An 11,510-nucleotide genomic window follows, 5' to 3' on the forward strand; every position below is an offset into this window, starting at 1 on the left:
TGAAACTCAGATCTATAGACTACCTTCATCAGAGTCCCCTGGGGTCCCTTTAAAAATGCAGGTTCCTGGACTCCACACCCACAGAATCACAGTCTCTGAGGATGGAGCCCCAAAAGCTACATTCTCACGAGTACCCTGTGTAATTTCAACGCACATCAAAGTTTGAGGCCTTTTGAGCTAAATGTCAGGAATAATAAGCGGCAGGGGATCTGGGGCACCCGAAGTGGCTTGTAGGCTTGTTGGTATTCCTGCTCTGCAGATGTATGAGAATGTGAACCTCCACTGACCAAAGTGCAGAAGGAATAAGGCTTGGGTGGTGGACTAGATGCCTTCTCAGTCCGTTTCTCACTTCTGGCCCACAGGGTTAGTTCACAGACCGGAGAACAAGACAGGGCAGACTCTCAGCCCCAGAGTTCCCAGGGCCAAGGAGAGCCTGTGGGCTCCACCAGCAGACAAAGGCTGCAGGCTCAGAAAATCATGCAGATGGGAGGAAAACCAGGAAGGGAATGTGGCAGTAGACAGAGAGGGGAGGAAGGCGAGAACGAGCTGAACTGAAGTCCAGGTGCCCTTCGTACCTTTCGCAGAAGGTGCAAGGGATACCAGAAAGAGCCAGCCAGGAGGCTGCCCGAGCTTGGGGCAGGGAGGTGCTGCTAGGCCTGGGATGGCCTTGGGGTCGCCGAGGAGCTGAGAGCTTGTAAAGGGAAGATGATGAAGCAATGAAGCTCTGGTGTCGCATGTGAGGAGCATAGGGGGTTGGCCCAGGGTTCTGGGTGTGTGTGTGTATGTGTGTAGAAAATCCGTGAGAGGAAATGTTTAAATTTTTTAATTTAAAAATGATTATTATATGTTGGTTCAAAATTCAGGAGTTACAAAGGGTTTAAAGTGAAAAATCTGTATTCCATACCCATCCCCCAATCTCCAATCGTGGGTCTCTCTCCAGAGATCTGTGTGCACAGAAGTACATCATGTCTCCTTGGTTCTCTCTTCTTACATAAAGAGGAGCATAATACTCACTGTACTGAATCTTGCCTTTTCCGCTTAATATGTCTTAGATTAATCTCCTATTGGTGCCTGAAGAGCATCCTCATTCCTGTGTATGGCTGCAGGGTAGTCCACTGTATGGATTTACTCTAGTTTACTTAACCAGTCTCTTATTGATGGATGCTTAGATTATTTCCAGTCTTTTACTATTATAAACAATGTTGCAGTGAATAGTCCTGTTCAGAGTACATTTGTGATTGTTCAAGTATATTTGCAGAATAAATTCCTCAAAGTGGAAATGCTAGGTCAAAGGGTGCCTGCATTTATAATTTTGATAAATGCAGCCAAATTGCTTTTCATGGAGGTGATGCCAGTGTGCACTCTCACCCGCGCTGGACCAGCGCCCATTTCTCCAAACCCTTGGCTGATACTGTGAGCTGTCAGCCTTGTTGACGTCCGCCAAACTCATAGATTGGAAACTGAACCTCAGTGTAATTACAATTTTCATTTCTTCTCATTCTCAGTGAGGTGAAATCTGTTTTCATATGTTTGATCATTTGAATCTCTTTGTGGGAACCTTCTTCATACCATTGGCCCATTTTTCTGTCCAGTTGTTGATCACTTTTTTATTGATTTGTAAGGAGCCCTTCAGGTATGAGGAATGAGCCTTTGTGCGTGTTCTTTGTTATAAATAGCTCCCGCCAGTTTGTGGTTTGTCTTTTAACTTTGCTTATGTTTCTGCTTATGTTAAAAATTGCATGTACTTGAATTTATCGGCTTTTTTCTCTTTTTCTGTTTTTTGTGTCATACTTAGAAAAGTCCTTAGAGGAGAATATTTGGGACATGTTGAGTTTGCTCGGACAGTTAAATAGCCGTGCCCTACAGGTCGTTAGAAATACAGGACTGACATTCAGAGAAGTCAGGTTTGAGAAAGAGATTTGAAAGTCCTCAGTTAAGGTGGCAGCTGTGCCAAGAACAAGTCAGCATGAGGGAGGAGACAGACTGAACCAGGAGGAGGGGACATTCAAGGTGGAGGAGGTTGAGGGCAGCACAGTCCCCTCGCTGCTGTTGAGGCCTTTTCCCTCTCCCCTTGCAGGTCAAATGAACGTGGGTTTGGGTATGAGCACAGGGCTGGAATTGTCCTACGAGGGATTCTTGCTCCACCACTACCCGTCCTCCCCTGTGGTTTGAGTTGTGCGGGCGGGGAAGAGACAGCTAGGACGGTGCCCACAGGGAGGTCTCGTCTTCCTTGTTGCCTCTCCTGCATCCTTGGAGGAGTGGTGCCAAGTGTAGGCAGGCCTGCCTAAATCCAGGGCTGTTTTGGTCCATCCTCTTGCTGGCCTGGGCTCCAGGTCCTGGAGCAGCAGTTCCCCCTCTGTGGGCCCCGGCAGTGACCACTTTCCCCTACCTTGCACCCTCCCCAGAGAACCCAAGGACCTAGAGCCAAGCCCACGGTCAGCCGCCCGCACCGCGCCCGGGAGGAAGAGAGGCTACTGCGAGTGCTGCCGAGAGGCCTTCGAGGAGCTCCATGGGGTGAGCCCTTCCCCGCTAAGCCGCTGCTCCCCGACTGTTCTGAGAGAGCCTTTCCCACCAGTCTCTCCACCCTGGTGTGGCTGGCCAGTCTGCTCGCGTCCCACCTCGGCCTTGTCTAACCCCTGTGCCTGCTCTCCCCTGGGCAGCATCTGCAGAGCACCCAGCACCAGGGCTTTGCCCTGGAAGCCCATCTGTACGCAGAAGTTGATTGCATCATCGCCCAGCTCAGCCACGGCTTTGTGGACATCCCCTTCCAGGCCAGCCTCCCCAGGTGAGTGCCATGCGGTCTTCCATGCCTTGGCGGGCACCGTGCCTTCTCACTCTCCTGCTGCCGCCCTCTCAGGGGGGAAGGAGCCCTCGGGTTGGCGACAGCAGGGACCAGGCTGTGGCATTTTTCTCTTTCCTCACCTTTCTTTCCCACCATTCTCTGTCCTGTTTGTTTAGAGGTGGGAGGAGTGGGGAGACTTCCATTTGCAGCTTCAGCCAGTAGGGACTGAGCCCAGACCAGAGCATGGCTCCCTTCCTAAAGCGCCAGCATTGCCACAGTTGTGGGGGCAGGTGGGCAGTTCAGCAGTTGCTGCTCTTGGCATGTGTCCGGTCATGTGCCTGTCTGGCCTTCTAGAAGTGGGGAAGGGGATTCCTGGGTCCCTCCCAGGTGGGTAAAGAGCAAAGTCTTTCTGTCTTTCTAGAAGTTACCCCCGGAAAGAAGAATAGCAGGGGGTTCGGTGGAATTCCAGGGCCCTCTGAGCCCAGCTTTCCCACGCTGCCCACCAAGAAGTTGTGGCTTCATCTCTCACCCCCAGTCTCCACCTCGGGCCTCCCTTCCTGGGCTCAGCTTGGCCGGCCAGGTTCTGTGCTACTTTCTCCAGCCGCCAAAGGGCACACACATCCTCCTCTGTGGAGCTATTAAATGGAACAGCTTCTAACCTGTTCCTCTGGCCAACCCTGACCACAGGCCGCAGAGCCAAGAGAGGCGCAAACAGGGCTGGCCACTACTGCAGGGTCAGACCCACGAGTAGGCCTTTCCCAGGGCCCCAGCGTGGGCAGCTCTCTTCAGCACACCAAGACCCAAAAGCGTAGAACCATGCATGCCCACCCCCACCCTGCCCTCAGCCCCAACCTGGGAAGATCCCAACCTGCCACCTGCTCTGGAAGTGAGCCCTGTGGCCCACTGGGTGTTTCTGTCCCCACAGGCAGCCAGGCTCCCCGGCTTCGGATTGTGACCCTCTGTGTCCTGAGACTCCGCCTCCCAGCCAGCCCTCCCATCCCAGGGCAGCATGTCCCAGGATGAGGGAGGAAGACAACCACCAGGTCCCAGGCGCCCAAGAGCAGGAGGGGAAGGTGGGTGGCATGAAGGCACCAGCTGAACCTGTGGAGGCTGGCGAAATACCCGGACCAGTAGCAAGCTGCCAGGAGCTGGGGGCGTCGGCTGATGTCGTCGTGGACCCCCCAGGGACACCAGTATCCAGGAGCCCTACTTGCCAGCACCTCCAGCCCAGCTCTGGCTTTGCAGCCCTCTCCTCTGGCCTAGACCGGGAACTTATTGGCCACAAGCGGAAGGTTCAGTTCCCCAGTGGCAATGCCGAGAAGAGGCCAGGAATCTCCTGGCCACAGACCTCATTCTTCGTCCCGAGAGCCCCCAGCCCCTGTGGCACCAGGATAAGTGGTGGCAGGCATCTCCTATCCCTTCCCCCTTCAGGCCATGAGCCCAGCCCTCCGGCCTCCCCCCTGCCCTTGTGCCACCCACAGACCTGCCTCTCCCTCCCAGATGCCTTCCCCTGGCAGTCAACAGATAGGCCAGCCGAGTTCTGGGCCACACAGGCCCCCTGGCCTGGGGGAGGCTGGCCCCCAGGATCTCAGGATTCTGCGTGTGCAGTCCCTGGCCCTGCCTCCCAGCAGGCTGACCAGCTCCCCAGCTGCCCTGCAGCTCCAGGCCAGCTGTCAGCCCACCTGCACTCAGCTGTGGGCACACAGCCCCCAGAAGGACCTGCAGAGAGCCAGTCTACCTCTCTTTCCCCACCCTCTGCCAGCCAGTGGGGAAACCAGCTGCTCCCAATGGTTCTGGGCCCCCCAGCCTCTCCCAGTACCCTGCTTCCCTGTCTCCCAGCCCCAGCCCAGTGCTGGGAGAGGACTGCTTCTGTGAGTCCCCTGAGCACGCAGCTCTGGAGCCAGACAGCTCCCAACCCGAGGGCCAGATACACAGATGCAAGTTATACCTCCACTGAGTGCTGCATACCCAGCCAGGGCTGACATAGGAGCAGCAGTGCCCCAGGCTCCCCAAAAGAACCAAAAGGAGCCCTGGGCCTGGCTTTTGAAGTCCAAGTGAATGGCTCTCATCATGGCCGAGCTCTGTGGGGTCGATGGAGCCCCTCCTCCCGCCCAGTCTTTAGGTAGGACTAAGAGCGTCTGGGCTGGGGGCTGCCCTCTCCTACCCCTGCCTCCAGCCATGTCCCTGACCAGGCAGCGATCTAGGATGGGCTTGTCCAGCCATGGCCGGCTGCCCACGCCAGGAGGCAGAGGCAAGGTTGGCATAAGGAGGGACCACAGAGAAGCTGGAGCAGCAGGAGCCCTGGCCTGGCTTCCTGTCCCTCCGCAGGCACTTGCCTCTTTGCCAGAGCGGAGAGGGTGAGTTGTTGGTGTTCCCCACCCCCACCTCCAGCCGCCTTTCCCACAAGCATGTGGCTCTCTCCTGCTTTCCGAAATGCCTGTGTGTGTGTACCCCCTCCCCCAGCCCCCCACGCTCCTGCACCAGATCCTCAGGAACATATGAAGCAGAGGAGGGGCTTGGCTGCGGCACTTACAGAGCTCCCTCCCCAGCACTTAGTGGGGGCCCAGCGCTGACCTTTCCCCTGAGCCCAGGATGTGGCCAGAGCCCCCTCTGGGGACCCTTCTCAGCTCTTCCCTGCCTCAGCCCTGGCTGCCCACCCTGAATTCTGCTGTTCCAGGGTCAACGGTTCACCTGCCAACTTCTGCATCACCCTTTTCCTCCCTCCCTCCCTCCTTCCCCAAGGACCTCCCCCCATTTCTTTCAGCCAAGCCATTAATCTGGAGACAGAGATGGGTTTGCTATCGATTCTTATTACATTTTGTCCTGTGGTTCTTCTCACCCGTCTCTGCCTCTGTGTGTTTGTCTCTTTAAATGTGGAAGCTACCAGAACCCTGGTGCTATTCCGTGTCTCATTTTGGAGGAAGAAAGGGGGGACTAGCTGCGGGTGGGGACCAGAGTTGTTAGTTTGGAAATAGAGCAACTGTGTGTACAACCCTCAGAGAGGTCATGTTTGGCCTTTTTATGCCATTCTTGTTAAATTTCACAATTAAGCTTGGTTCAGGAACTGTAAATAAAATTGTTAATAACAAATAGCAAAGAGATGGGGCTGGAGTGCAGTGCGTCAGGCCTCGATCTGCCCTCCAGTGACCCAAGGCAGGGCTGGGGGCCCAGAGATTCGGACAGAATAACTGTAGAGCAGGATGGGAGCCTCCTGCAAGTGGAGAGCTTGTGTGAGTGCCACCACCCTCTGGCCCGCCTAGCCCCTGAGGGCTGCTTCCGTCCAGTGCCCTCAGGTCACTCACTTGGCTCTGCTGCTGCCCACTGAGTGGTCACCTGCAGAGGGCATGCTCATCACCCACTCCCAAGGACACGGCTTTGCCCTAATGAGTGTTCCTGCTAGGGGCCCTCTCCCCTTCCCCAGGGCCCAGGCAACGGCTTCCTTCAGGGCCCTGGTGGGTGTATCACTTTCCTTTTGTGACACAGCGGTACCTCGTCCCCCACTGCCTTTCCTGTGACCCTGCCACTCTGGGTGAGAAGTGTCCCCCCGCGCCTTCACAGGCCTCTCTCTGATATCCTCATGTGCTGTTCACTCAAAGATCCGCGCGCCAGATTCTGACAGCCGTCATCATCATCATCTGCCCAGAGCCTCACACCCAGCTGTGTGACCTTCCCCTCCCATCTCAAAGATTGTGACCTTGGGCCTCATGTCTCAGCCAGGTCAATCCTCAAGGCTACATCTCTTCACAGCTGTGTCTCTTCTGGCCTCCAGAATATACATTTAGAGGGGAACCCACAACACCTGAAACCTGACCCAGGACAGACGGGTACTGCTTGACATAAATTAGGCCCCTCAGTGGCTCTTTGACATGGGGACAGTTCAAACCTCCTTCCGCTCCCTCCCTCCCATCAGATGACTTTGCCTCAGACTCAGCAGGCAAGGCCTCATCCTGCTCTCAGTCCCCCTTCAACATCTGACTCGCAGAGGAAGTAGTGTCCTTCCTCCCCAAGTCTCACTGTCCCTGTGCTCTCCAGCGCGCCGCGGCCAGCCTTATCAATTTCCTCCTCTCGCATTCACCAGCTCTCCTTCCCTCGGCCCAAAAGCTCCGTCCTGGAAGACACTTGCATCGATTCAGCAGCTTGAAGAAGGCTCCCTCCTTCTATTCTCTGGCTACTTCCTGTGGGCTACAGCCACTGCCTCCAGGTCTGCACATCCCCTTCCAAGCCTCCTCGGTGGCTCTGCCTAAAGCAGTCCACTGGGATTGTCCGTTCCAAGGTCACCAGATAACCTGATAGTTACCAAAGTCAGGTTCTTGTTCTCCTTTTCCACCTTCTTGAAACCTGGCTCCGCGCTCCCAGTGACCCCATGATAGCCTGGTTCCCCACCCCTCCAGCCTCTGCTCTACCACGTCCCCTCTCACCTCCCAGAGCCCCAACGAGCCCTCGCCCTCACCGCCTCCCCAGACGCAGGCCTGGACCTTTGTTCTCACCTCTGTGCACTGCTGCTTTCAGACGTGACCTGAATTGGTAGCTTCACCCCTGACTCCCCTCTGCGTACTGATCTGCACCTGGGCTGGGTGGGAAGGCAGGAGATCTGGCTACCCCTAACTCAGTGTGACTGGGTGAGTCCCTTGACAACTCTGGGCCTCAGTTTGCTCATCTTGAAGTGAGGGGCTTGGATGAGATGATTTCAAGGATCCTTCCTTGCAATAATAAAATACCATGACCTCTAGTGAATCCCTTGTATCCCTCCAGTCCTGCTACCACCACAGACCAACTTACCAGGACCTTGTCCCTGGTCTGAGACTGGCTCCCCCTTCCTTCTTTGTCATGTGTCCCTCCTGCGTTCTCTAGCGCCTGCCCCTCTCAGCCACTCCAGCCAGTCTCGGGTCCTCCTGTTCATTTCCCCGCTGACCGTCCTCCCCTGCCGCCTCCCTCCCCAGACCTCGTCCAGCCACACTGAGCCACTTGTGGGGCCACCATGGGCAGTCTGGCCCCATGTCTTTGCTCTTGGTCCCTGACCTGGACTGTCCCTCACCGACAGCAAGAATGCCCCACTCTTCAAGGCACAGGTTTCATATTCTCCATGAACCCTGCAGCGTAAGCCTTCAGACCTCACAGACCTCAAATCGGGGTCCTGCCACGTTGTGACCTTTGGCAAACCCCTGAAACTCAGTTTTCTTAATCTGAAAAATGGAGGTAATAGTAGTTGCCGCCTCACTAGGACATCGCAAGAATTAAATCAGAATGTTTGTGAGGTGCTTGGCACCCTGTGAACACCCAACAAACTAACTTATTACCACTCACCCCCACACCCAGGAGGCCTCCCTCCGAGACGCCTCGCTAGTGCTTATTTTCACTAATCTCCCACCCTGTGACTGCTCAGACCCGCATCCCCATCTCCAGTGTAAATTTGAAGCTGCTAAGGGGCTCTGGGAGACACCCTGTCCCTGGGCGCCCCACTTTCCGACAGCCGGTTCTCAGAACTCCGGGAGGATCCCTTGCATGGGAGAGAAAGGACAGTGGGTGAGTGCTGCACCCCCTACAGCACGTTGGACCCTTGGGGCATGACTACATTTGTGCACTAGGAACCTCTCTAAGGAGGGGTGTCCTCGGGATTCTCACACCCCAGGCGCCTCCAGCTCCTCCCTGAGGCAAGGCCTCAGAGCTTCAGAGAGGCCTTCAGCTTGCAACCGAGAGGAAGGAGCATGAGGCTTCCCTTGGAGGGATATTCGGATGACAAGAGTGGTCCTCTCCCGGTGGAAAGGATGGGGCGCTGGGCTGGGATCCGGGAGGAAGCAGAATGAACTTCCTGTCCCAATGCTGTGGGCATTCCCTCTGTTCCCCCGACTCTGCAGCATCATGTCACCAAGCATAGTCTCTCCAGGTGGGGCCCCGAGGCCCCCAAGCCATAAAGGAGTCCCGCGGGCCCTTGACAAGGGCCAGGAAGCTGGTTTCCTCCTCTGCACCTTAAGGGCAACAGGGACAGTGCGAGCCCAGGCTGAGTGAGCCCCTCTGCACCAGGCACTGCTCCTGAGCACTCGAGGTTGTCCACCCATTTATCCCCTGGCAGCTCTGTGAGGGAGGGCTTTTCTAACCTCCACTTCACCGATGAGGAAACTGAGGCTCAGAGAGGTTGGGGGACCTGCTCAAGGTCACACAGCTGTTAACCAGGGTTGGGCCGCAGCTGGTTGCCTGGAGCCCTGCGTCCTGCTCTTACCCACCGCGCCACCCTGCCCCCTTGCCTGGCGTGGTCTCTGCTGCAGGCCTCGCAGACTGGGCACGGGGCCTGGACAGCCTCCGCTGGCAGGAATCACCGTCCAGCGCACCCCCCCAGGGCCGGGCAGCCGACACCCCTCCCTTACCTGCAGCTGCTGGGACTAGGTCTTGGCCCCTGTGCAGGAAAATCTGAGGGAAGAATTGGCTGAAAGGCAAGAACTGCAGAGGGAAGGAGGCCTCAGCCTCCTGGTGGTGGGGGTTCCCGAGGGAGCGCTGGGGCTGGGGACCAGAACCTAGCGGCTCCCCCAGCGGGGTGACCCTGAGCGTGGCCTCAAGACAGCAGGAAGCGTGGCAGCAGCCTCTGATTTCCAGAGTCCGCAGGCTTCCTCCTGAGAGAAACAAGAGATCACCAGAAGCGACCAAAGGAGCCGCCATAGCTGTGGGGTTGGGGTGAGATTCTCCCAGGGAACCCCCGGTTTGAGGGAGAGTCACAGGCCTGCCCTTAGGAGCCCCCATCTAAGGAGAAAACAGTCCTTGCTATCAGGGGTCGGAGGGGGGCGACAGTCGCTACTCTTGTGAAGTCCCAGTCTGAGGAGAGAGACAGCGGCTGCCCTCGGGGAGCCCCCAGTTTGAGGAGAGGCTGTTTCTACACCCCGACCTCAAGAGGGAAGGCGGGAGAGGGAACTGAAGCAAGCTTCCTGCCTGGGAGAGGAGTGCAGCTTGTAGGGCTGGGGAGGGGGGTGTGGTCAAGGGAGGGTCTGGATGTCCAGCTGGGCCTTCTGGGAGCTGGGGAACCCAGGGAGATAAGGGGCTGTTGGGGGCCGAGGGGCCACATGATTGAGCCTCCACTGGAGCTGGCCCAGAATGCCAGCAGAGAGGAGTCACTGCAAGGTCTCCCCAACAGGAAACCCAAGGAACCAGGGCCACAGAAGTGGTAGGAATGTGCCTCAGCCAAGGAGGCCTGGGCCTCTGACTGGGCTCGCTGTGTGGGCTTGGGCGTGTTGGGGGAGGGGATCCAGACTCCCACAGACCCGGGGCCCCCCATCATGAAATGACAAACTCCACCTATCCTTTTGGGAGTCGTGCTGGATCAGAGCTCACTGACGTGGCCCTGGAACATGGCACAGGTGGGGCAGTGTGGACTCACCCTGGTGGGGTCTGGTGTGCCAAACGGGGGGTGGAGGGTGGAATAGATGGACTTGATGGACCAGTCCCCTCTAGGTCCCAGAGAGAAGGCAGAGGTGGAGACAGGGGTAGCCAGAGAAGAATGGGACCCTGGAGTATGGGATGCACTTCTAACTGACCAGCAGTGTGAGATTTCGGGAAGCTCACGTACCCTCCCAGAGCCTCAGTTTCCCCATCTGTAAAATGAGGAGCACAATCCCTCCCTCCTGGGTAATTGTAGGTTTCCAGGGAATATCCCATAGTAGGTGCTAATTCCCGGGGGGCCCCCTCAATGCCACACCCTGGAGGAGGTTTCCCAGAAGTCTCCAGAGTGAAGGAATGGGCTCAGCCTTCCTGAGCATCTGGGTCTGGAGTGGCAGGTGGCTGAAGTAGGGGGAAGTTGGGGAGGGGAGTCACCCCATTCCCAGCACTGATGTCAGCCTCTGGGGAAATCACCTTCTCACTTCTCCAGGGCCTAAAATAGAGCTGGAGGAGGGGGGAGGAGTTGTCACGAGCCAGAGGCAGCTGCCCCGTCCCTGGCAAAGGCCCTGGGTTCCTGGGGAAGCAGAGGACCCAGGAAGGGTTTCTCTGCCTCCACTCTTGCTGCTCAGTGACCTATGCTCTCCCAGTGTGGTGCTAGGATGCTCTGACCTTAGGCACAAAGTCAGGATAGGGCCTCACCAGCAGTAACCACGCCCTACCACACCCTACCCTATCTCAAGGCTCTGCTCTTGGGACCCCTAGCAGAGGTCAGAGACCCCAGTTCCCATTATAGGGACCCATCTTGCCCAGGAGCTGGGCTGGAGTGCACAGCTGAGGAGGTAGGTTGGGAGGCCAGGTGGTTTGCAGACAGGGCAAATTAGTCTGGCCAGAAAGAGGAAGCTGGGGGGCTCCAGAGGTATCTTCTGCTCCTCAAAGATTTGGGCTGGCAAGAGAGGGGCAGAAATAGGGCATGCTAACAGCATGCAAATAACCTGGCTACTTTATATGATATTTAGGGGGAAGGACTGGGGTGCCCTGTGTGAGGGACTCTCAGCCCAGAGAGGGAAGGCCAGCCCCTCCTGGTGGCTCTGGTGACAGCAATCCCTGAAGCCCTCGTGGAGGCAGGGGCATCTTTGGCCTGGAGAAGAAGGAGCCTGCAGGGTGGAAAGGGGTCTGGACTGAGGCTGTGGGAGGACTCCGCAGCGACCGGCTCCGCCGCGGGTGGGCGAGAGATCCCAGAGGCGCGGAGCCAAAGGAGCCTGTGCCGCTCGTTTCGTCCCTGGCCCCCCAGCCTCCCTGGCTCCGATAGCCTTCGGCCGACCCGGGCGCTCGGGGCTGAGTCCGCGGCAGCCCCCTCCTGCGTACA

At 57.1% G+C, this 11,510-nt stretch overlaps 1 protein-coding gene across 3 annotated transcripts in view; it reads left to right on the forward strand.

Moving 5' to 3' along the window:
- DBF4B (DBF4B-CDC7 kinase regulatory subunit) overlaps positions 1–5,620 on the forward strand; it is a 29,796-nt gene extending 24,176 nt beyond the window's left edge. For all 3 annotated transcript variants that reach the window (XM_087441277.1, XM_087441280.1, XM_087441278.1), the window contains 3 exons: positions 2,406–2,514; positions 2,661–2,785; positions 3,708–5,620. In XM_087441277.1, coding sequence (XP_087297403.1) covers positions 2,406–2,514; positions 2,661–2,785; positions 3,708–4,764 — 1,291 coding nt within the window. In that variant the 3' untranslated portion in view covers positions 4,765–5,620. The remainder of the gene's footprint in view (positions 1–2,405; positions 2,515–2,660; positions 2,786–3,707) is intronic.
- The last annotated feature ends 5,890 nt before the right edge of the window (positions 5,621–11,510 follow it).

The sequence above is a fragment of the Ceratotherium simum genome, chromosome 16 (assembly GCF_057802395.1).
Source record: "Ceratotherium simum simum isolate JZ-2026a chromosome 16, ASM5780239v1, whole genome shotgun sequence".
In the NCBI taxonomy this organism is placed as follows: Eukaryota; Metazoa; Chordata; class Mammalia; order Perissodactyla; family Rhinocerotidae; genus Ceratotherium; species Ceratotherium simum.